Here is a 23042-nt window from a genome sequence, read left to right as displayed (position 1 = left end):
GGCCTTCTGAACATCTGACTATTCAGTATTGCCTATAGCACATAACAGTTGTAATGTGTGTATGTTTACATTTTAACATCAGTAATGTTTAATGTAAAAAATAGGTTTATTTTTGTAAACTCTGTATTTGTTTTTAGAGTTGTTTTTGTATATGAATAAGGATTTTTGATCTAAATAAACTTGTGTATTCCAGAGGTGTGAACTCGAGTCACATGACTTGGACTCGAGTCAGACTCGAGTCATTAATTTTATGACTTTAGACTTGACTTGAAAAAATGTTCTAAGACTTGTGACTTGACTTGGACTTTTACACCAATGACTTGGGACTTGAATTGGACTTGAACCGGTTTACTTGAAAAGACTTGATATTTTACCCCAAATATAAAATTTAACATGCATATTATATAGAGATTGAAAATGTGACGTCATTCACGGGTAGAACCGCAAAGGATTCTGGGAACTCGTGGCAAGCGGTACTAGCGCACGCAGGCTTTCAATTGAAATCAGTCACACAGCGATAAAAAGAAACACAAAAATGTCAAGAAGCTGTTGTATTATTAACTGCAATAGCCGGTCGCATGACAGCCACGGGAAGCCGACGGGTAAAGAGATCGGTTGGTCGTTGAAGAGAAATTGTTCGAGCCATGTTTCCAAAGTAACAAAGACGCGACGGATGGCCTGGATTGCAGCCATTCAAAGATCAAATATAACGTCCCAGAACACTCCAGCTCACAGGTTAGTCTGCTCCAAGCATTTACACGAAGGTCAGTGTCTTTTAGTACTTAATACGTCATTTTCATAACATAATTGGTGATATAGGTTACAAGCAAGTCTGGCGCTGAACAGAAATTGTCGCGCTATGCTCCTTTGTTTATTGTGCATAAATAGTGAATTGTCCTGACACAATATTGCGTTTCGCTTCTGTTATTATGGTACATTGACAAAAACATATACTTTTATTCACAGGATAAAACAGGTTTTTTGTATCACTAATTGCCCAGTATGATTACAGCATACAATATTGTTGTCACTGCTACATTTCTGTGATGGGTACCAGAAATTATTTCCACTACTAATTAATTACCGTTGAGCTCAAAGGTCCTATTAATAAACGGTTAACGAATGTGTATTTATGACGACGATTTGTGAGACTGGTAAACTTATGATACGTACGATGGTCTTTCATTCTACACGGTGCGTTTCAAGGTCCTGTACCCATCCGTCGGTAAACTGTACCTGGGCTTGTTGCAGTGACCGGAAGTTACTAAACTTCATGAGTGTGTGCACTCACTCCAAGAACCGTATGATTATAAATATGCATATAAATATGCTACGGTGAGATAGCTGACTTCATCTAACTAGCAAATGTTTTCCAGGCTACGTTGGTGATTCAGTTTTTTTTATATGTATGATATTTTTGTCATGCGATTTTAAAGCCGGTCCTACAACCGCATCCAAGAATAACATGCAGCTTATCTCAGAACTGTCGGTGAAAATTATTCTTGGAGCTAGGTTTAATTGAGCTGCATTTTAAAGAGGTGCAATTTCACAATTTGTGTATATTTTCTAAGTTCACTATTTTGTCATGTGTTGAGAAAAACACAGATTAAAAAATTACATGGTCTAATATTTACATTTAGCATAACTGCAACATTATTTTTTCGTTTTTTTTTTTTTAAAGACTCGAAAGGACTTGAAATTCAAAGTTTCAGACTTGTGACTTGACTCGGACTTTTACACCAGTGACTTGAGACTCGACTCTGACTTGCCTGACATTACTTGAGACTTGACTTGAGACTTGAGGATAAAGACTTGAGACTTGACTTGAGACTTGAGGATAAAGACTTGAGACTTACTTGAGACTTGCAAAACAATGACTTGGTCCCACCTCTGGTGTATTCTAAATAATTGTTTCCCCGATATGTGAATCACTTTCTCAGTAATGACAAATTTTGATGTGATGATTGTTTATTCAGAATTGGTCCTGTAGAGAACATATCAGCATTATGTACTAAATCTGAAGTATGTTTGTGTGTTATTAAGTATTATATTATTATTATTATTATTAACTTCTTTACATGTAAAACTCTTATTTCTTTCACTGCACATATTTTATCTGATTTGCTGCATTTTTCTCAATATTTTCTTCCATGTGCTGGCAGGAATGCTCCCTGCCTTCCTGCTAGCTGGGTTGATTCTGGCTCTGTCCATCCCTGGCACTACATCAGAGTCGGCCACGCTGCGGTTCCTGGGGCAGACTGACTTTGTTGTCAACGAGAGCAGCGCAGCTGTGGTCCGCCTGGTCATAGAGAGAGTGGGAGACCCAGTCAATGTGACAGCTTTGGTTCTGGTAGGATATGAAGCTATCATCCAGTGATATGTTTCTAATATGTGCATAGGTTAGCAACTGTTGGTGCTGTGAACTTACAAATAATATAGAAATTCACAACAGTTCACAGCAGTGAGTGAAAATTACTGAACAATTCTGCAGCCTGTTGAATCATTTAGCCTGTTCTGTCTGTACAGTTAAACATATAAGTGTCCTTATTCTGGGAAAGTTGACCTTCACATCAGGTGAACTTCAGAATCAGTAACTGTTTTGTCTATAACAAACAACGTTGATGATATAAAAGTCCCACTGTGTCAGCAGAAACTCAGTTGGAAATGAATGGATTTTGGCTTTACATCGTCTACATGTAGCCCAGTGTCAGCTGCTCACAGTTGGTGTCTGGAAATACGAACTGGCAGTGCGATGAAGAGTAGTTTTAGGGTTTTGTTTTGTGATTCTTGATATCTTTACCATATTTCTTGTTACATTAATTTTTATACCAAGAGCTGCATTGCTGGTTAAAATACTGTTTAATGTCAGACTTCCATCCAGCAACTAACAGAAATAGATGCTCAGGAAACTCTTGCTCAAGCAAGTCCAAGTATAAATGAATTTTCTGAACTGAGCCTGCAAGTTCAGGCCTGGAGTATGCTAGTGGCACACTTTGACATGAATATAAAAATATAGGTAAACTGAAAAAAAGTGAAGTTAAAATGTGTTGTCATGTTTCATTCAGCTAGAGGGAGTTGACACCGGGGACTTTGAAGCCATTAATGCTGCAGCCTTCCTGCTGTCCAGTGAGTCCAGTAAGACCATCTTTATTGCCGTGAAAGATGACGACTTGCCTGAAGCCGATGAGACGTTTACGTTTAACCTCATGTTACAGGTGAGAGCCCATTGCTTCTCTGCGAGTTGGTGTGTGTCACTTTCTTCTCGTCCCTCAGTACTGCGCTTCAGTGTGCTACTTAATTAATCTAAGATGAAAAATAAGGCGAACACATGGCCTAAAAAGCACGGCTACGTCAGTGTCAGATTTTGTGAAAGATGTGAAAATGATCTTAAATGGTACATATTACAAATCTTTTTCAAACCAATTGCCATCACAGTTCTGGATGACTTAAGCCTAGAGACTATCTCCATGGTTTCATGTATCCTTGATGGGCTGGCTTTGGCTGGTCTTGTTGTCTGCCCATCTTGTCCCTCACTTAGAGATAAAGGTCATTTGAATCCCCTGCGTTTGGCTGGTTGTGGGGGTGACTATCCTGCTTTTCCCTGTCGGCTCAGCTTTCTTTAAAAAAAAAAAAAAGACAAATCCTAAAAGAATTGTTATACCCTTTCATTTTAGATGGATTTATTATTGTTGGGTTACTCTTATTCCGTTTAACACAACAAGTTGTCTCATAAAGTTACCTTCCTTTTCTTTTCTCTGTGTATGGGAGTGAAACTAACACACACACACACACGCACGCACGCACGCACACAGTAAAGCTGAGGGTAGAGACGCAACAATGGAAGCAAAGCACAGTAGAGATTCCTACATTGTTGTGAAATGCAATGAGTGTACACAAATATGCTGAAATAAGTTAATTCATTCATTCATTAATTGATCATTTATTCCATGTGGGTTTTTTTTCCTTTTGGCTCCCTCTCCTAAGGCAATTGTAGGGGAAACACCCCAGATTGTGAGACTGTAGTCTAAATTAAGAGAACAGCAACAATTCTAAACATCTGTCAGCAAGAGTGGCTTTCTTCACATCAGTCGTTCTCGATTTGACGCTTTTGTGACCTCTGGTTAACATTCGGTAGCAAAACTCAATTTTTAGCCTGCTACTAGAGTGAAAGACCAAATGAGGCGACCACTTTTAGCTAGAGATGGATCCGATATTACGTATCGGTATCGGTCCGATACTGACCTAAATTACTGGATCGGATATCGGAGAAAAATAAAAAATGTAATCCGATCCATTAAATATCACGAAAGCACCTCACAAAACTTGCAACACGCTGTAACTTACCTCAGAACGTTAGCACGTCGGAGCAGTATGCATCACGTGATAGAGCAGCTGTGGCATGCAGGACCTGTCGTGGTCTGGATAGCATGTGGAGCTTCGCTAGCAACCCGGCATTTCATCTCCGACAAAGTTATCCCCGAGAGAAGTAAAGCAAGTGTGTAAGTCCATCTCTGAATGTTTGTAAAGCATTCCCACGTTAAGCTTAACAAGCGACTGCCTCTCGCTCTCCGGCTGCTACTTCAATCGTGAAACTGCTTAAATCAGCTGATCGGCTTTTCTGTCGCGAGTCTGTCTCTCGTTTGTTTTTGGTCCACTTTGCGCCAGAAAGAGCAAACCAGCAGCTGAACAACAGCAGCATGTTTAAGCTTGATAAGCTGTTGTTAGAATTTATTTAATATTAATTTCTACACCAGGATCTTTTTCTACGTAGCTGACGGCTGGTAACTGTGCAGGGGCGGATCTAGCAAAGTTTAGCCAGGGGGGCCGATAGGGCATGAACAGGGAAAAGGGGGCACAAAGACATACTTTTCTTTCTTATTCTCATTTAAAATGTCTAGCTTTTAATAAATAATTATCTGACACCCAAAGTTTTAATTTGATGTAAAATGAATAGAAGTCAATTACTGTACATAGTGACTATTAAGTCTAATATATATACCCTAGTAAGCTATAGTACTTTTTCCTTTGGGAAGGTACCATCTGTGCAGTCTGCAATTTTGTTGAAGAAAGATGTTGAATCTATTTAATATTTCTTGAAAAATAATTGATTTCTGTGCATTTTTTTTCACACTGCATCAAATTAAGGTTGATTACGTCGATTAAGCATCATGAGGTGGCGCGTGAGGGGTGGTTCCCTATTTTTTATTTATTTAATTTTGTTGCTGGGAGTTGGAACCCTATTAGTTAGGTTGCTTAATATTTACGCTAAGTACTCTTTAAAATACCAGAATAGGGAGGATGGTGTAGGTCTAAGTTTATTAGATTGATCAGTATTGCTGAACTATGAAATATTTTTTTTGTATACAGGTATAACAGAATAGCTTTAGTGTAGTTGTTGTTTTAAACTTGAGTATGAACTTGCAGACTTGCAAAATGCAGCAAGATATTTTAAAAAACAGTTTTGTTGATTAAAAAACACTATATCGGATTCATATCGGTATCGGCAGATATCCAAATTTATGATATCGGTATCGGACATAAAAAAGTGGTATCGTGCCATCTCTACTTTTAGCCCTTCTATTTACACTACAATGAGACAAAGCTTTGGCCAAATATAAGCCTGTCAGCTTACTGGAGTTATGTCTGGAGTACAAGTATGCGCCACAAAAGGTGTCATGGATTAAACACAAGAAAATAAAGGGAAAATCAGGGCCATAGTTATTATCACGCTTCAGTGTATAAAATCTGTTACATTGCTGGTTGACTATGACAGGAAAAGATTTGTTTTTACAGAAACAGTGTTGAGTCGTTGCAGATCAGAGCAGGTGCAGCCTAGCAGCACAGCACAAAATTACAGAAACACATAGCGGATCATGGCATAAAAGACTTGGCATGGTTGATTTACAGCGCCATACTTTCAACAGTGTTGTTTTTCAAAGTTTCTAAAGTGATTTTTTTCTTTACATGAGTGTGTCCACATAAGTGCGTGTGGATTTGTTGTCTGTGAGCTGACGTGCTACAAGGGCTCAGCATCAGAAAGAATGTTAGAGTCTAAAAAAGCCCCAAGAGACGAATGCAAGAGGCTTAAGTAGTTTTTTTTATTGTTTTTTTTATTTTATTTTTTTGCCTTGGCTTGCGCTCACCTTTACATGTGGAGACCGAAACATGTAGTGGTTTTGATAAGAAGTTTCAAATGCACTTTGTTTGGCTGAGAAAACTTAAAGAGATATAACACATGCTTTAGTGGAGAAATGTGTGTTTCTGTTTATAATACTATGACAAGAATGTAATATAGTTGGTCATTTTCCAAAATACCTGCAGTGAGTGCATATCCAGATGTTTGAAAGTTGTAAAGGGAGATTTGAAGTTTTGGTGGATGTCAGAACTGTTGGGTCTTGTAAAAACATATTTAAGCTCACTAATGGAAACCCTGGAAACACCATGTAAAAGTGTGTTGTTGTTGTTGTTTTCTTTTGAATCCTGTCTTGGAAAAAAATAAAACCTTGCAGATCATCAGTAAACACTTAGGCGTAAGCCCTGGTAACTCATGGTGTGATTTTAGGCCTGCTGGGATGTTAAGTCTTTCTGGTCTAGCACTGAATCAGAGAGAAGGGTACAAATCCTGAAAAGGTTTCCTGCAGAGAGCTAACCTGACAAATCAACTGGTCTGAAACCAGTACTTCCTGTCTTTGTGCCCTCTCACCAGTGCTTCTCGGTGGGAACACAGGAATGTAGTGTAGCCCGTAGATAAGGCAGTCGGTCTGGCTGTCCACATGAGGATCAGGATTACCTTTGGTAGGGGGGGAAGATAAAGGAGTGTTAATATAAATACGCTATAATCTTTGCTTTATCTAAACATTTCTATTCTCCTGACTTTTCAGAGTTCCTCAAATGGTGTTACAGTGGGGACACCAAAAAAGGCAACCATCACCATACTGTCCAATGATAACGCCTTTGGAATAATTGCCTTCAACTCAGTAAGAAACTTTCCATCCACCTTCATCCTGTCTTTGCTGGTTCACCAATTTACAAACTTAAAAAAACGTAAAAAAAAAAACTGGAAACCAAAGGATTTAAGCACTTTAAATACAGTGACTTAATAAATTACTTGTTTGCTAATAAAAATAACGACAAGTATCTTAAAAAAAATAAAATAAAACAATATATATATATATAATACAGAAAAAAAAGAGTATGGATATCTCAAAATTAAATACAATAATTTAAATTAAATGTAAATGTTCTCTTGGTTCTCTTGTTACATGTGTAAAGAGGCATTTTGCTCGCTTCCACTGCCAGATTGGGGTTCAGTTCAAATGAAATGTATTACCTGTTTTTGTTTGCTGCTGCAAATGTTACATTTCCATTTATTCTTAATTTGGATGGTTCTAATTGTCAATGAATGAAGTAGAATTTAAGATGATTAAAGTTCTGTTTTGATGTTTTCTTTCTTTTTATCTCAGACTGAGGAGATCATAGTTGATGAACCCAGAGGAGGGAACCGTTACGTGCCTTTAACTCTAATTAGAGAAAAGGGAACATACGGTACTGTGACTGTAAATTTTGAGGTGAGATCATGTGAATAATATTAGCATACCTAAGGGACTTTTGTGTTTCAAGAACTAACAGTGTCTAACAAATCAGTGTTGCATGTAGCTTGTTAGATGCTTTTATAAATTAATCCCACTGCCTTAAAGACACTTGTGGATTCAAGAGTTTAGATTATTTAGATACAATGAGCAACATCTATGTTTAATAAATAATGCAACTGCTTTGTGTTTCATAGTAAGGATAAATTCACATTCATTTTGAGCTCATGGATTGTCAAAGTAGGAATATCACTGGGGTTATTCTCCTTCCTGTCTTCATAGATCGCTGATGGTCCCAACCCTGCCAGTGAGGATCTCAGTCCCGACAGTGGAAACATCACTATTCCTGTAGGCCAGGCTGTAGTGCACTTCACTGTACTTATTCGGGATGACCAGGTATTGAACTGATTGATTACACTGGACCAATTAAGTTTCTTAAAAATCTGTCTCTATAAATTTTTTTACTGCACTGGCAAAAGTTTGAAGTTTTGAAATTCTTTTAACTGTAAAATAAAGTGTACAGCATTTTTCCTCATCTTTTTTGCTACATACATGTTTAGAGTTTTGAATGGTATGTGTTTTGCTTTCTCTGTGTACCAGGTCCCAGAGGATGATGAAGTGTTTTCAGTAAGACTAACTGGTGTAGCAGGGGGAGCTCTCCTCAAGCCCAACGCCAGCAGTGTTCGGCTGAGAATCCTGCGTAATGACAGCCCTCTGCGGTTCTCCCACACTGTCATGGCAGTACCAGAGTCTGCGGCAGTCATTGCCCTCAATGTGACCAGAGGTCGATTGACTGAGGATGGACCACTCATTGGCTCTGTTGACACTGAGGTTGTGTTCTTTAAACCTAGTTTTTCATGTTTACATAGTCTTTTACTGCAAAAGCACTCATATACACACAATCAACAACTTATATGTAGAGAAAACAGAGAGCATTTGTCTAATTTGTATGAAACATCTGGACTCTACTGTCTTTAGGTTTCTGTAGATTACATGGTGGTGAGTGGTGAAGGCCTGGGCAGTGCCACACCAGCTGTGGATTTCTTCGATCTACAGCCAGTCAGAAGAGTTACATTCCCTCCATTTGTCTATAAAGCTAGCCTGCTGTTCAACATCAGTGATGATAATGTGCCAGAACTTGCAGAGTCCTTCCATCTGGTCCTCCTGGAGGACACGATCAGAGGAGATGCTGTGCTGGTATCGCCTAACTCTGTGCAGGTGACCATCGAGCCCAATGACAAACCTCATGGTGTCCTCTCAATCAGCAGCAGTGCACTGGTTCAGCCAATCAGCATCAATGAAGATCTGACACAGAGGTAGCATTGTTTTCTCTATAAATGGGTACTATAAAATTTGTTGTATAATCTAAATCAGGGATGTCAAACTCATCTTATATCGAGGGCCAAAAACAGCCCACTCTGACCTTAAGTGGGCTGGACCATTGAAGTGTAAAGAAGTTAAACTACGAATTTAATCCCTAAGATAGCTTAATATAAGAAAATAACTGCGGTTTCAGCAGTATGTCTTAGATTTTTCATGATACATATATGAATAGTGCTGTAAGAAAATCTTTTTAAGAAATGCATGTGTAAAATTACAGAAAAGAAATCTGGTAGCTTCTGTTAATTCACAGAAAATATCCAGTTTTTCTGGTCCCATTGTAGAAAAACAAAATAAATTTCTATAGTAAATTTTGAAAAAACACCTTTTTGTTATTAAATTGTTTATTAATCACTTAGTTAATCTTGTGTAGCATGAATGGCAATGAAGTAGATCTTTATCAGTAGGAAAAGCTGTAAAATGTTTTAAAATACATTTAAAAGTCTGAACGTCTATGCCCTCCTCTAGAATTTCCAAATCTATCCAGTGGGGCAGATTGTGCTGATTCTGGTCCCCGGGCCTTATGTTTGACATCCGTGATCTAACTCCTCTTGTGTTACATGCTAGCTAAATCTAAACGCTAATGTAAAAATAAAATCAACCATTTACATCCAAGATTATCACTCCTCCAGATATGATGGCATCGTTATTGTAAGAATCGGAGGCAGCTATGGTGAAGTGTCTGCCAACTGGTCCATCAGCAGAAACTCCAGTGATCGTTCACCAGTGTCAGATGATTTGAGGCCTGAGGTGGGGCAAGTAAGATTTGCTGCCGGTGACAAGACTGCTATTATTCCAATAAACATTGTAGCTGATGATCAACCTGAAGAAGCAGAGGCCTTCGTTTTCAAATTGCTGCCTAGTACAGTAACTGGAAATGCTGAGGTTGATGAACCCATGGAGGTGAGTTTAAAAGACGTATTTTTTCAAACCAATGAATTAATTAAATTTTTTAGGATTATGGATTATTTATATTATTATTTATTAGGATTATGTTGGGGTATGTAAGAAAAAATTAGCTGCACTTGTTAGGGAACGCATGTTGCATGTGTTTTGCATGTGTGTGACCTACTGTAAGGCACAGTGGCAAACTTGGCACATGCTGCAAAAGTCGACCCCTTAGTGTGTAACTTTGCTCTGTGGGTGTTCCCTTAATGTGGCTGAATCAAAACAAAGTCGAAACAGGCGGCACACTCTGAGTGGGGTGTTTCTGTGGGGGGGTTTTTTAAGCACGGATGAAATGGTGACAAGTTTTTATTGCTTCCATCTTTGTCCAAGCCTCTTGGCTACATGTGAAAGCAGTGGGCAGATCCAAGACTTGTTTATGTTCAAGGCATTAGATGGGACTATAGGGCCTGTTTGCCATGTGTGCAGAACAAGTTTGCTCAGAAGAATTTTCTCGATGCATAAGCAAACAACTATAAAAGAAAGTTCATGACTGCTGTCAGTGAAGTTGCAGATCCTGTATCACATTCCAAAAACGGAAATATGCACATCACACTGTGCTTTAAATCAGTGAGCGTGCCAAACAGTGCATCTGACAAGTATAGGTTCCATGACTGAACCACAGTTTAATGCTCGTGGAAACTACTCTTAACAGTCTTAGCACACTTAATTAAAGAGGATGCCCCTGCTAAAGTTAGCTCAGGGCTCTGTTTTACTACTCTCAGTCTTGCTTATTTTCTTCACTCTCTCTGTTCCTCACCTCTCTTTTTTATGATCAAGATACAATCTTAGTAACATAAAAACAGGATACTCCACAAAATCCTTCACTGTAATTGATGGTACACCCAGGCTTCATTGCTATTATTTGAGACCTGTTAGCTCGCTCCATACGGGGACTGTACAACCCTTGTTAGCAGTGAAACTATGAATAGAGGGGCAATTTGTGTTTTCTAAAAGACATCATTCCTTCATCATTCAAAATGTTCCATATGTCTCCTTCTTCTTTGCAATTTTTTTTCTCCCACAATTTCCTCAGATGGTTTTCTACATTCAGGACAGTGACGATGTCTACGGCCTTTTTCGGTTTGACCCAGCCAAAGAGCAGAACATCCAGAGCCAACCTGAGGGCCGTTTCCTGTCTCTGAATTTTCTGCGGAGTGGTGGTACACTGGGTAACGTGTCTATGGCCTTCAGTGCCCTCTACATTCCTGCGGGTCCCATAGACCCAGCACGGGCCCGTGACCACGTCCTGAATGTTAGCGGGACCATTAATGTGGTTTTTGCCCGTCAGCGGATGGTCCACATCATACTGCCGATCAGGAATGATGCCTTTCTGCAGAATGGAGCTCATTTCTTAATACAGGTAATACCACTGGAAACAAGGTAATTTAAGTTGTAATTCAGCTGCGACGTTTCACATTCACATCACCAAATGCATTCCTTCTGTTTCTGTCTGTACCTCTGGCCAAATTGGTACTATTCAAGGTTTAAGTGCCTCATTTGGATGTGTGAATGGTTTTACATTGGCACTCAAATCTGGCATGTTGCTATGGGATTTACCCAGCTGTCCAAACTAACAACATCACCTAACCCTTAAAGCTGGCAAAAAAGTACTAGAAAAGCCTTCTTCACATTCTGTAGATGCTTAATTACTTCACACACTTTCAGCTTCAATACAAACACATATGTGTACAAATATACATAGACTGAGGGGAGCATCAACAGGTCTTTCAATGCAACCTACAAACTGACAATACAGTCGTATTTGAGTGTAATTTGTTGTTTTCTGTCTGATGAATATGTATCTAGCCTTCTATTTTTCTGTTCTATTTTTTGTAGTTGAATACACTGGAACTGATCGACATAAGTCCCTCAATTCCGTCAAACAGCCCAAGGTTTGGAGGATCGCTAAACCTGACCTTGACTGTCACCCCTGACATTGCAAATGGGGAAATTGGCTTTACAAGCAACACCACAGTGGTGGTTTATGAACCAGAGGACAGCAATACCAGCACAGTAAGATATACAAAGACTATCAGTTTTGTGAAGCTTGCCTTTGTTCGCTTTCATAGTTCAGTGCTTCATAAACATTCAGTGAAAAAAGAAACAACAATGTTCGGAGTGTGAATAATTTATACAGACTGTGTCTAAGTGTAAGAGGCTGATTCTGATAATTGTCGTAGGTCAGCCTCCCTCTGCGGCGTGATGGGACGGACGGTCGGGCTGAAGTGTTCTGGAGTCTTAAGCCAACTGGAGCCAATCGTGGGGATGTTACTGCTAATGACCTGAAACCTTTTGGTGGTTCTGTCATCTTCGTCTCTGGGCAGAGCGATGCCTCCATCAATTTCACTATCCTGGCTGACAACATCCCAGAAGTCAACGAGACCTTACTACTCACTCTCGATAGGTAGGGCCATTAAAGTTAATTGACATTCATCGTTATATTTATTTTAAGTGTTTATTTTAGTCATTATCAAATCAGTCTTGGCATGCAATAACTATAATACATTCACTTTTTGAGGTTATCTATAATGGTTTAAAGTCAGCTTATGCACCACTTGAGTCCAATAGGAAAGGAGGGGCTGACTAGGTCCTGATTCTTCCCGTTCTTCCTTAGCTTGTTTTGCGATGCATGTTTATTGGGGGTTAATCTGTTAGTCTACATTTGGATGAGAACGACAGCTTTCTCTCCCTCCCACTCGTCCCCTGCAGGGTGGAGACTGCACGCTTTATAGTGTACTTTGGGTAAGTGGAGAGTGGAGTGAACCTGGGGCTTTTGTGTGGCGTGAATCACGTCTTTGTTTTTCACAGAAGGGCCTACTTCAGGCTTTCTGGAGGTCTTTGGTCAATGTGGGGATGAGGGGGTCTGGGACACGGTGGGGGATTTTGTGATGGTGTGAAAAAACGTAATTCCAAAAGAAAAGGATTGTTGGAAGAAAATTGAGAATCTTCTTTATATGTTCTTGCACTAATTTAACCAGACTTGATTATGTACCATTTAAAGATGCAAGTGTTTGTATGCATGCAGTGCCTTGACTGTGACCGTTTTGAGTGCTTCATCCTGTTGTGTCTTTGTTATTCCCATTATGTTATGCTTGCTTGGGTTCAATTTTCCCAGCACATACACATATACTTACTCCCCTGCTGAGCAATAAAGAGGCAGGCAGGCAGTTGATTGACATTGTTATTAAAAGTGGGCTAAACAGCGGGGCTTCAGCATATAGAGTCAATAATGAATGAGCATCACACAATACAAAGAATGCTTTGAGAAGTTTAAGTTAAGCTACTTAGTCATTGTTATTATTGTTGCACGTTTTACGTAAACACACAACATAGCAAAAGTACAATAAGCAGACATTTCAGAGCTATACTCAGCATGAAACTGACACATACCTGCCCTAAAGCAGCTCCATGTTAATGCAGCTCCACAATTCCTCATTAAAGAGGATGTAATGGCATGTCTTTTTTTCTTGTTCTTTTGTGTTTAGTTATAATAATAATAATAGTGTATGTGCTTATATATGCATTTCTGTGTGCACGTCTCAGGAGTAACGTTGAAAATCAGATCCTGAAAGCCGGCTTCACCAGCCGAGAGATTATCATCATGGAGAATGACGATCCGGGGGGAGTCTTTGAGTTCTCCCCGTTATCCAGAGGTCCATGGGTTATCAATGTAAGCCACAGTTTTAAAGCTGCCCCAAAAAGAAATAGGGTTTATTTCCATTAGTATGTGTAGTATTTGACCTTGGATGTGGCCCAAACTGTTGCACATTCAGTCAAAGACCTCTTACTGCTTATAAATTTCAAATCTGTTTGTTATTATTTTGCTTTTTTGAGTCAAAATTGGTATAGCTACGCTTGACAATTTTTAGAATTTACTGGTCAGTTTAGGTGTTTTTTGACTCACGACTGACTCACAATAACTGACAATTACTGTAACTTAGTGATAGGACTTTGAAATAATTCCCTAATGTGTGTTACACATGTAGAGTCCAAGTTTTGCCTTCATAATTTAGCTTTTTTCTGTGCATTGTGACGTTAGAAATAGCTAATATTTTGTAGCAGCTTTATTACCATGAAATAGTAGTCAAATGCAGGTGTTGCTGATTTCATTAAGTAAAGGTCTCTACCTGAATACAACCTTTATAATAATAATAACAGTAATAACAGTAATAATAATAATAATTTCAGAATGGTTGCTGTGAAAATGTATTTTTGAAAAATGAGTTAAAATTGACTTAAAGGTTCAACTGAATATATTCTTAGCTTCTTTGCTCTGAAGCTTGTCTCTTCTAACCTAGGAGGGTGAGGCGGTTGAACTGCATGTGGTCAGAGCCCAGGGACAGCTTCTGAAACAGCTGATACGATATGCCGTTATGCCCTCGGGCAACAATGAATTCTACGGTGCTACGGGCATTCTGGAGTTTAAACCCGGAGAGAGAGAGGTGGTGGTGGCGCTGGTGGCACGGCCTGATGGGGTGCCAGAGGTAAGAAATGGCAAGATATTAATATTTACTTATTTATTTTCTGCATTTTACACAGTGCTGCAGTGTAATTCAAATGCATTATCCTTCCTACTTTCACATTTAATAAGCTATGAAGTTAATGTTTTAAAACTTTTTCAGTGTGATTACTGTATTTGTTTATTTTGTTATGTGTGTGGGTACAGCTGGACGAGACTTTTTCTGTGGTACTTAGCAGCCACAGCACTCCACCTAGTCGTCTTGGCAACCACCGGGAGGTCAACATCACCGTTCGGAAAAACGATGACCCCTACGGAGTCATTGAGTTCAGCCAGTCGGGACTGACAGTGGCCATCAATGAGAGCAAAGGAGACGAGACGCACCAGGGTAACTTGAAGTAGCAGTCCTTTAGATAATAGTAATACTTTTCCAGGTCAAGTGGTACCTCATTGACACTTAAAATGGATCTAAGAGGAGTGAATCACAGAAAATTAGAGTGTCCAACTTTCATGTGATTGTTAAGGAAAACAAAGGCTGTCTGTGTTTTTGTGTAAAACATGAGGACATGTTAAAGTAGTTCCTCTAGTGAATGGCCTGTATTACCTGTATTTGCTATAAATAAACATGTGTACAGCTAAAATCAAATGTAGTTTATCTATGAGAAAAAAAACATTCAATTTCTAAATTGATCATGTCTGTTTGCCCCGTTTCTCCTTCAGCTTTGTACCCCGTGATGAGGAACAGGGGTCACTTTGGCAAAGTGTCAGTTTTGTGGGTCTTGGAGCCAGCACTGTCTGGAGACGTCCGCCCCGTTCGAGGAAGCATCACCTTCGAAGAGGGGGAGTACCTGAAAAATCTCACTCTCTTCTCTGTACCTGATGAGGTAAAATGTAAACTAAACCTTAAAGAGCACATCGTCCACAGCTCAGTTAGTTTTCTTTGTTTAAATTTCTTTTTTTTTTTTTTAAGATTCCAGAAGAAATGGAGAATTTCACCATCACGCTGTTAAATGCGACAGGTGGAGCAAGACTGGGAAACATAGTCAGTTCCAACTTATGGATTAATAAGAATGATGACCCCATTTATTTCTCAGGTAAAGATTTTAATTATATAATAATACACGTGTTTTCCAGCTTGTCCTCCCTCTCTGACATCCTTCCCTTTCCTTCATTTTCGCACTTTCATCGTAGAACCCGTCGCTGTGCGGCTTCAAGAAGGCGGTGTGGCCAACTTTACAGTTGTGAGGGCAGGACGGGCAGACTTCGTGGCCACAGTGATGTACCGAGTAGAGTACAATGATGCATCGCCAGATGACCTCTTCTTGCTAAGTAATGACACAGTGCTGGTATATGCTGTGGGCGAATGGACGAAGAACATCTCTGTGGCTGTAAAAGATGACGACATACCGGAGACCGATGAGCCTTTTTACATCGTTCTCTACAATGCCACTGGTACGTATGTGCTTGTTTTCTTAAAAAAGTGATGAGAACAAAAATGTAGCAATATGCATTACAATGATATATGTGTTTATGGCAGGTAATATATGCTTATATAGCATTTCTTTATAATGTAAATGTCATTCTCTTGTAATAAAGACGTTTTTTTTGCTATTGGTTAAGAGTAAACCATATTTTTCATGTATTTTCTTTTGGTTACCTGCCTTTGGACAAGAGGAAGGTACATCCTCTCCAGTACACGCTGGACAGGTCATTAGTCTGTTGCAAATTGATCAGTGACCAATTCTATCTATAACTTAAAATACAATTAACTCTGAACCAATAAAGAAACACACTTTTTTTACACTTCGGATAATAAAAATATCTGCATTTTTACTCAAAGTCAGTTGTCTTTCTTTCAATGTGGCTCAAATGAATCAAGCAATTCATCTGAAATTAACATCTTCTGCTCTGTTTATTATTTCTGTCTGTATCCTGTACGTACTAAGAGATGCAGCAGAGGTATTTAGCAGTGTCTGTGATAAGACTAAAGGCTCTCATGGGCCTATATTGTTTTTCATGGATGGGAACGGTAGGCCAGTGGGACAAAACAGGAACTTAATAACCAAACTCCAGACGGTCTGAGAGACAAAGGCAAACATTCCTTTGGCGTCTTTCTGTTTACTGATTGACATGGAGTAGAATCAAGAAAGGGTTAGCCTCTTCTTTATATCGGAGGGCTGTGCTGGCATGGATTGTGCTAAAAGTCAATAATCCCAATGTTAGAAGTAAGCTAAACTCATACTGGCGTCTTCACACTCTTTACCTTGTCTGCTTAATCACAAACAGATTTGCATGCTTGTTTCAGGGTACTCGTTGTCCGGCAACTTGAAGTATGTGCTTGTGAGAGGATATTGCACTTCTGGTGCTGCTATAGCTACACTTTTTCCATATTTTTAAACTTTCAAATACAATAGTTCTGGTTTAGTTCTTGGTGATATTCACTTTAAGTCATCTGCAGAGAGAATCCTTTGTTTGGAATTTAGCTTATTCACAAATCATCCACCTTATCCTCCTAGGCTTGGTTACCATAGTAATAGCGCGCTATGTTAATGAGACAGTCTCCTCCTATTGCGTGAAATTTAACATGGCAGTAACAATATGGCCAGCACTCTGTGTGTCTGCCTTTCCTTAATTATCTGATTCCAGCGTCAATAATGTGCATGTGTCCACAGGTGATGCAGTTGTGTATGGAGCAGCCACAGCTACTGTGGTGATTGAGGCCAATGATGATGCCAATGGGATTTTCTCCTTGGAACCTGTAGAAAAACCAGTTGAAGAGGGAAAAACCAATCATTTTTAGTGAGTGACATTTGGTTAATATTACTTCACTTGAAATATCTTGTGTTTTTTTATTTGTATTTATTTCATGATTCTGTCAAAAACAGTAGTTTATAATCTCCAAGTACTATCAAAACGCTAGAGTTGATATTTTAGACAATTACCTATGTTCTGTTACTGAAATATTTTCTCTTTTTTTTTTCCTCAGTGTACTACGTGCGAGAGGCCGTTTTGGGAATATTACAGTATTCTGGCAGCTGTTTGCCAACGATTCTTTAACTCCTCTGGAAGAAAACCAGGAATTTACAAACACAAGTGGATCAGTCACCTTCACTACAGGGGAAAAGACCAAGCCTATTGTCCTGGAAGCCATCTCTGATAAACTTCCAGAGTTCAATGAGTTCTACATCCTCAGGCTGGTAAATATCTCAGGTGAGTAAAAGAAAAGCATAAAATAAAACTGATATAAGACGCATAAGACAGATATGAGAAGAAATTTCACAAAGCAGAGAGAAAATGAGATGAAATTAATTTTTCTTGAATCATCAGTAACTGCAGATTTAATTTTCATTTGGAAAACTCTGACACTTGGCCATTATTTCTCTAAGGCGGTTACCCCGGCGAGGGCGGACGACTGGCTAAGAGTGCTCTAAATGCCTCTGTTTTCATCCCGTTCAATGATGACCCATTTGGTGTCTTTGCCATTGCTGAGGACAACATGGACCAAGAAGTAGCTGAAGATGTTCTCTCTGAAGATGATATGGCTGATGTGACTTCTTTCACCATCCTCCGTAAGCAGGGCACTTTTGGTGATGTAAGGGTGTCCTGGGAAATTGTTTCTGGTCACTTCCCACAGGGCCTTCCTCGGATGGATGATCTGCTCCTGGTAGCTTCCTTTCCAGATGAGGTAGAGCTCAGGCCTCATGCAAGGAGGCACCACTCAGCCACAGACACTTGGTTTTTCTCCGGGCTTCCTGGAGCTTATGGTACCATCTCACCTGACGATGGGCCTGCAGCCATTAGCAACTTCACCTTTTCTGCTTGGCTTTTACCCAGACTAGATACTGACGGCTTCATAGCATCCAAAGGAACAAATGGAAGCTTGTACTATGGAGTGAAGGTCCACACCAATGAGTCTCATGTCACTGTGATGCTATATTATACAGTAATAGGTTCAAACAGTACCCAAGTGGCCCGGGCCTCTGCAGAAAAGTTTTCTGCAGATACATGGCTACATGTCATCATAACAGTTGATGATGGGATTATTGAATTCTTCTTGGATGGCAGACCTATTCCTGGGGGACTGAAAAGCATCAAAGGAGAGGGCATCAGTGACGGTAAGCTTCATTGTTCATTCCATTTATTTTCAATTTCTTTGACACATTTCTTGCAAAGGTAAAATCACTCTTTATAAATAGCTCATACAATCACTGTAGGTAAATTACAAAAAGCTCTAACTCACCAAAAAAATATTTGATTCATGTGTCAAAATGAAAGTCAGTGAATCAGTAAGAAGTTGTTTAGCATTGTGAGACCAGGATACCCAACTGTATTGCCTACCATAGTTAATATTCTTCAGATGGTGATTTAAAGAATACAAGATTTGACATTGTGCTTTTCAAAGCAAACCAGCAGTTAGTATCTGCATTACTATATATTAGAGTAACAAACTAGCAAACAGTACTGGGACCACCTGTTGCTCCACATATTTTCATCATCCTCACATCTAATGTTGTCTTGTGAGGTGTAACAGTGGAAGGAACTGCATGCATGCCATAACCATCCTCTGCATCCTTCTGCATCTTTTCATCCTTACTCCTCTCCTTTTCCATGCCTGTTGCTGCTAAGAGTAAAGCTATTCAATTGATAAAAAGATCATCTGTTTTTCTTTGCGTCAGTAACTTTTGATATTTACAAGTGTGGAATAAGAAATCAAATTGAATCTTGAAGAGAAAGGCTCTTTCCAATCTGGACAAGTAACAGACTGTTCAATTGTCATTTAAGAGTCGTGAAAAAGTTTTAGTTTTCAGTGTCAAAATGTTGTCCAAGGTCCAAACTGTGTAGGAAACAGTTTTCAAATTGTTCAGAGTCTTAAGTTCTTACATAAAGATAAAAGGCATGTGCACCTTCACATGCTCTGCTGCTTCCTCATTGTTCAGGAGTACTGTACTGGGACTTCCCAGTGCTTGAGTGACCACTTACCCTCAGCAGTGCTGCACATTGTTACTGCTGAAGGGAATCGGTTGGCATCTTCTTTTCTTCCTATTCTCTCTAATTAATGGGCACAATAGCCGGTATTTGACCAAAAGCTCCCATAGGGGAAATATTCTGACACCTCTGTGGCTTACTCCAGTCACAGTGGATTTATCCATAATCATCAGTCATGTTGTGCCATTGTTTTCTTCTGGTAACTCAACCTATGCATGGAGTGCTTCGTGTCAGGGCTTTGTACTTGGTCACTGTAGCAGATTTCCTGCATTTGTCTCACTTTGTGCAAGTTCACAAAGTGATAGGTGCATGAGGTGTGAGTGTATAAATGAGTAATGAGAAAGAGCTAGACCTAGGCATTTGTATACCTTAATCAAGATTCTGTTTCTGGTCCCTGGAGTAATGACCCTTATTACGTTACTGGTACACAACACCGCAAAGGAGGCTCAATAATCAGTGTGAAAATGATGCAATTAGTATTCAATTGCTTTGATCTCACCAAGTCTTAAGTTAAATATGTTTGTGTTAAATAACACACAATTGCACTGGAGTAAAAAAAAAAGTCTGTGGCTATGGCTGTGACTGGTAAATCAGACAAACAATATGACAGCATGACAAACACTGTAAATGAGAGATTCTAGGAAATATTACTAGAATTTACAGTACTGTGTATTTTCCCCCTTCCTGGTGATTTTTGTTTTTGTATTTGTCACATTTACATGTATCATCAAACAAGATTTTAAATCAGACAGAGACAAACAAAGATAACCAGAGCAGCTTTTAAGTGATGATTTAATTGCTAAAGGGATTAAAGCTATCCTTCCTATTTGGCCAAATGTGAAATAGTAATTCTCTCTCCTCTTATTAAATTATGAATTAACTTCAAAGGCTGAGTTCAATTTCACTAGCCACATATCATGCTACAAAGTAAAAAATAAATAAATAAAGCTGAGAAACAGAAAAGTCATTGATCTCTATAAGTCTCAAAAGGGTTACAAAGCCAGTTTTAAGACTTTTTAGGATTCCAGTGAACAACAGAGAGTCCCATTATCCACAAATGGAGAAACCTCGGAACAGTTTTGAGCAAGCGGTCACAAAATAGCCCTGAACAACATCTAAAGAACTGCAGGCCTCACTTGTCTCAGATAAGGTAAGAGTTCATGATTCAACAATCAAAAATGGGCAAAAGTGGCATCCATGTAGGAGTCCCAGGGCATAACCGCTGCTGAACAAAATGAAAGCAAATGCTCACCTCGCACTTTCCAAAAAAGCATCTTGGTGATCCAAGACTTCAGGGAAAATATTCTGTAGACTGGTGAGTCAAAAGTTGAACTTTTGTGAGGTTTGAGTCCTGTTACATATGTGTAAAACTATCACAGCATTTCATAAAAACTACAATTAGGTTATACAGCAGGACAATAATTTGGATAATCTGAAACACACTTGCAAGTCTGTCTTTGAATGGCTAAAAATAAAAAAGCCAAAAAAACAAAGCAAAAAGAAGGTTTTGTAGTGGCCTAGTAAAAGTCTCAACTTGAACCCAATTGAGATGCTTTAGCATGAACACGCTCATAAACCCTCCAATGTGCCTGACCTAAAAGAATTCTGTAAAGACAAATGGGACAATCACTGGTAATCCATATTTTACAGGAATGTAAAAGACTCATTACTCAGCCTGGTTTTCTTCGTCTAATATAAAAAATCTGTTCTGCTCCGAAACATGTAAATGAGACAAAGATGCAAAAAAAGAAAGAAATCATGAAGGGAAGTAATTTCACAAACCTGTTCAATGTATATGATCATGTCACATCATTATGACATCAAATTAATTATGCATTAAACATTAAAAAATATTGTTCAGTGTTTTTTGGGTCATTTTTTTCTACCCCAGGACCTGCTTCAATGTTCATTGGGTCAGATCTTGAGGGTAAACAGCGTTACACTGGCCTTCTCCAGGATGTCCGCTTGTACCACACTAAGCTGAACCGCAGCCATATCCACGAGCTCCACACTCAGCCCCCTAAAGCAGACCTGCGTACCATCTCTGGTTACCTACGATACCAGCAGGATGAGAGGCAGAAGTCATTTGTGGTGGAGGCGAGAGATGACACTGAGGAGGAAGGAGAGGAGGTATTCTACCTACAGTTGGTTGCAGTGCGCGGTGGAGCACGCCTCCCCCTCCCCAGACCCACTGCAATTTTACGAGTCTTGAAGAGTGACAATGCCAATGGGCTTTTTGGATTCACTGGGTCCTGCATACCTGATGTAAGTGTCTGTTGTTATCAATAGTCAAGCTGCTTCATGAAAGTCTTTCAAGCAATTAAACAAGAAAGTAAATCAGACTACTAAATAAATTATGTGGTTTGCATGACCACAGTGTCATTAATATTGTGCTTAATGTCATCACTCACTTGTCTCTACACAGTAAACATATGCATAGAAGCAGATGTAATGTAAACCCATTTGATTGTCAGCCCCTGTCCTGCTGCATTTTTTATTAGTCTTCATGCTCGGCTGCAGAGAGAGCATGCTTTCTCTTAGTAGCTGGATTGGATGAGTGGGCTCTCGTCTTGGGTCATATCAGGTAGAGTGACAGCTGGTGAGGCAACAGCAGGTCTGTCGGTGAGGGCATTCCTATAGTAGAGGATCAGGAGTTCCTTTGCTAGAAATGAGAGATCTTGTTCCCCATTTCAATCAATATAACAGGTGGCAGAGCTGCTGATGGCATTCCATCAGAACCAGTGCGTCTCCATTACTGTATCTCCTACCGCTAGAAAATTAAAGGCAAAGGAACATGTGGGCTATCAAATGATCGCACTCTAAATCACATTATTAGTATGCTGGAATTATATTGGGCTGTAGTTAGTAAGGCTAGCGCATTTGAATCTAACAAATTGTAATAAGTGACGAAGATGCATTTAGTATTGATCAAGTCCTCCTTTGGTTCTGAATTCATTAATGTTTTTATTTCTTTGTCCCCAAAGACCACCGCAGAGGGCTCCACTATATCTTGTGTGATTGAGCGTATGCGGGGATTGCTGGACCATGTTTATGTCAACTACACTGTAACCCAACTGGACAGCGACACACCGGCCAATCAAGATTTTCTTAATGCAACCGGAGCTGTGCTTTTCACGCCTGGAGATCCTTCTCAGGTTTGTGCGAGAGTTGGGGAAAGCCCTTCTGAATTTATGCAGGATGACAAAGACTGTAGTCACTCACTGCTTACAATCAAATGTTAAAGCAGCTACCGATTGCTGTCTTTCAGATTCACCCATCTGTAGTGTTTATTGATAACCAGCCCCGCCTAGTGGTTGGTTGGTTGGTTGCAGATTTTTGGATAAAATAACAGGTGTTTGCTGAAACTGACCACTTGGAAGTGGCATAAATATAGATTATTTTCAAAAGTGCAATGCAATCTAAAAATACCATATCATACCACTTAATTTATAAAGCACTTTAAAAAAATAACAGGACTGACCAGTACCACCAGTGCTGTACAATAACACCAAGCATAAAAGAAATGCAAAAGAGCTGTGGAAGTTAAACCATAAAAGAATACATCAATTAAGAGACTGAAATAAAAACAATTAAAAGAATTTTAAATTAATTTGTAAATGAACTGAAAGCTGGTGAAGCTTCCAATAAGAAGTGCATTGCTTTAATTGAGATGACGTTAT

General features: G+C 39.3%; 1 protein-coding gene across 6 annotated transcripts in view; it reads left to right on the top strand.

Moving 5' to 3' along the window:
• Positions 1–23042, top strand: part of adgrv1 (adhesion G protein-coupled receptor V1) — a 149927-nt gene that overhangs the window by 12139 nt on the left and 114746 nt on the right. For 5 of the 6 annotated variants that reach the window (XM_026188517.1, XM_026188516.1, XM_026188518.1 and 2 more), the window contains exons 2-23: positions 2163–2350; positions 3066–3215; positions 6882–6977; positions 7464–7568; positions 7872–7985; positions 8190–8420; positions 8568–8905; positions 9602–9872; positions 10951–11277; positions 11754–11930; positions 12098–12321; positions 13461–13587; positions 14216–14401; positions 14584–14764; positions 15097–15260; positions 15347–15470; positions 15568–15828; positions 17049–17175; positions 17363–17586; positions 17763–18491; positions 21254–21627; positions 22347–22517. In XM_026188517.1, coding sequence (XP_026044302.1) covers positions 2165–2350; positions 3066–3215; positions 6882–6977; positions 7464–7568; positions 7872–7985; positions 8190–8420; positions 8568–8905; positions 9602–9872; positions 10951–11277; positions 11754–11930; positions 12098–12321; positions 13461–13587; positions 14216–14401; positions 14584–14764; positions 15097–15260; positions 15347–15470; positions 15568–15828; positions 17049–17175; positions 17363–17586; positions 17763–18491; positions 21254–21627; positions 22347–22517 — 4887 coding nt within the window. In that variant the 5' untranslated portion in view covers positions 2163–2164. Of the gene's footprint in view, positions 1–738; positions 765–2162; positions 2351–3065; positions 3216–6881; positions 6978–7463; positions 7569–7871; positions 7986–8189; positions 8421–8567; positions 8906–9601; positions 9873–10950; positions 11278–11753; positions 11931–12097; positions 12322–13460; positions 13588–14215; positions 14402–14583; positions 14765–15096; positions 15261–15346; positions 15471–15567; positions 15829–17048; positions 17176–17362; positions 17587–17762; positions 18492–21253; positions 21628–22346; positions 22518–23042 lie in introns of those variants that run through there. The other variant, XM_026188515.1, reaches the window with a different exon arrangement.

The sequence above is a fragment of the Astatotilapia calliptera genome, chromosome 12, assembly GCF_900246225.1.
Source record: "Astatotilapia calliptera chromosome 12, fAstCal1.2, whole genome shotgun sequence".
Taxonomy (NCBI): Eukaryota; Metazoa; Chordata; class Actinopteri; order Cichliformes; family Cichlidae; genus Astatotilapia; species Astatotilapia calliptera.
The sequence above is the reverse complement of the archived record's forward strand: the minus strand, read 5'-3'. Positions and strand labels throughout refer to the sequence as shown.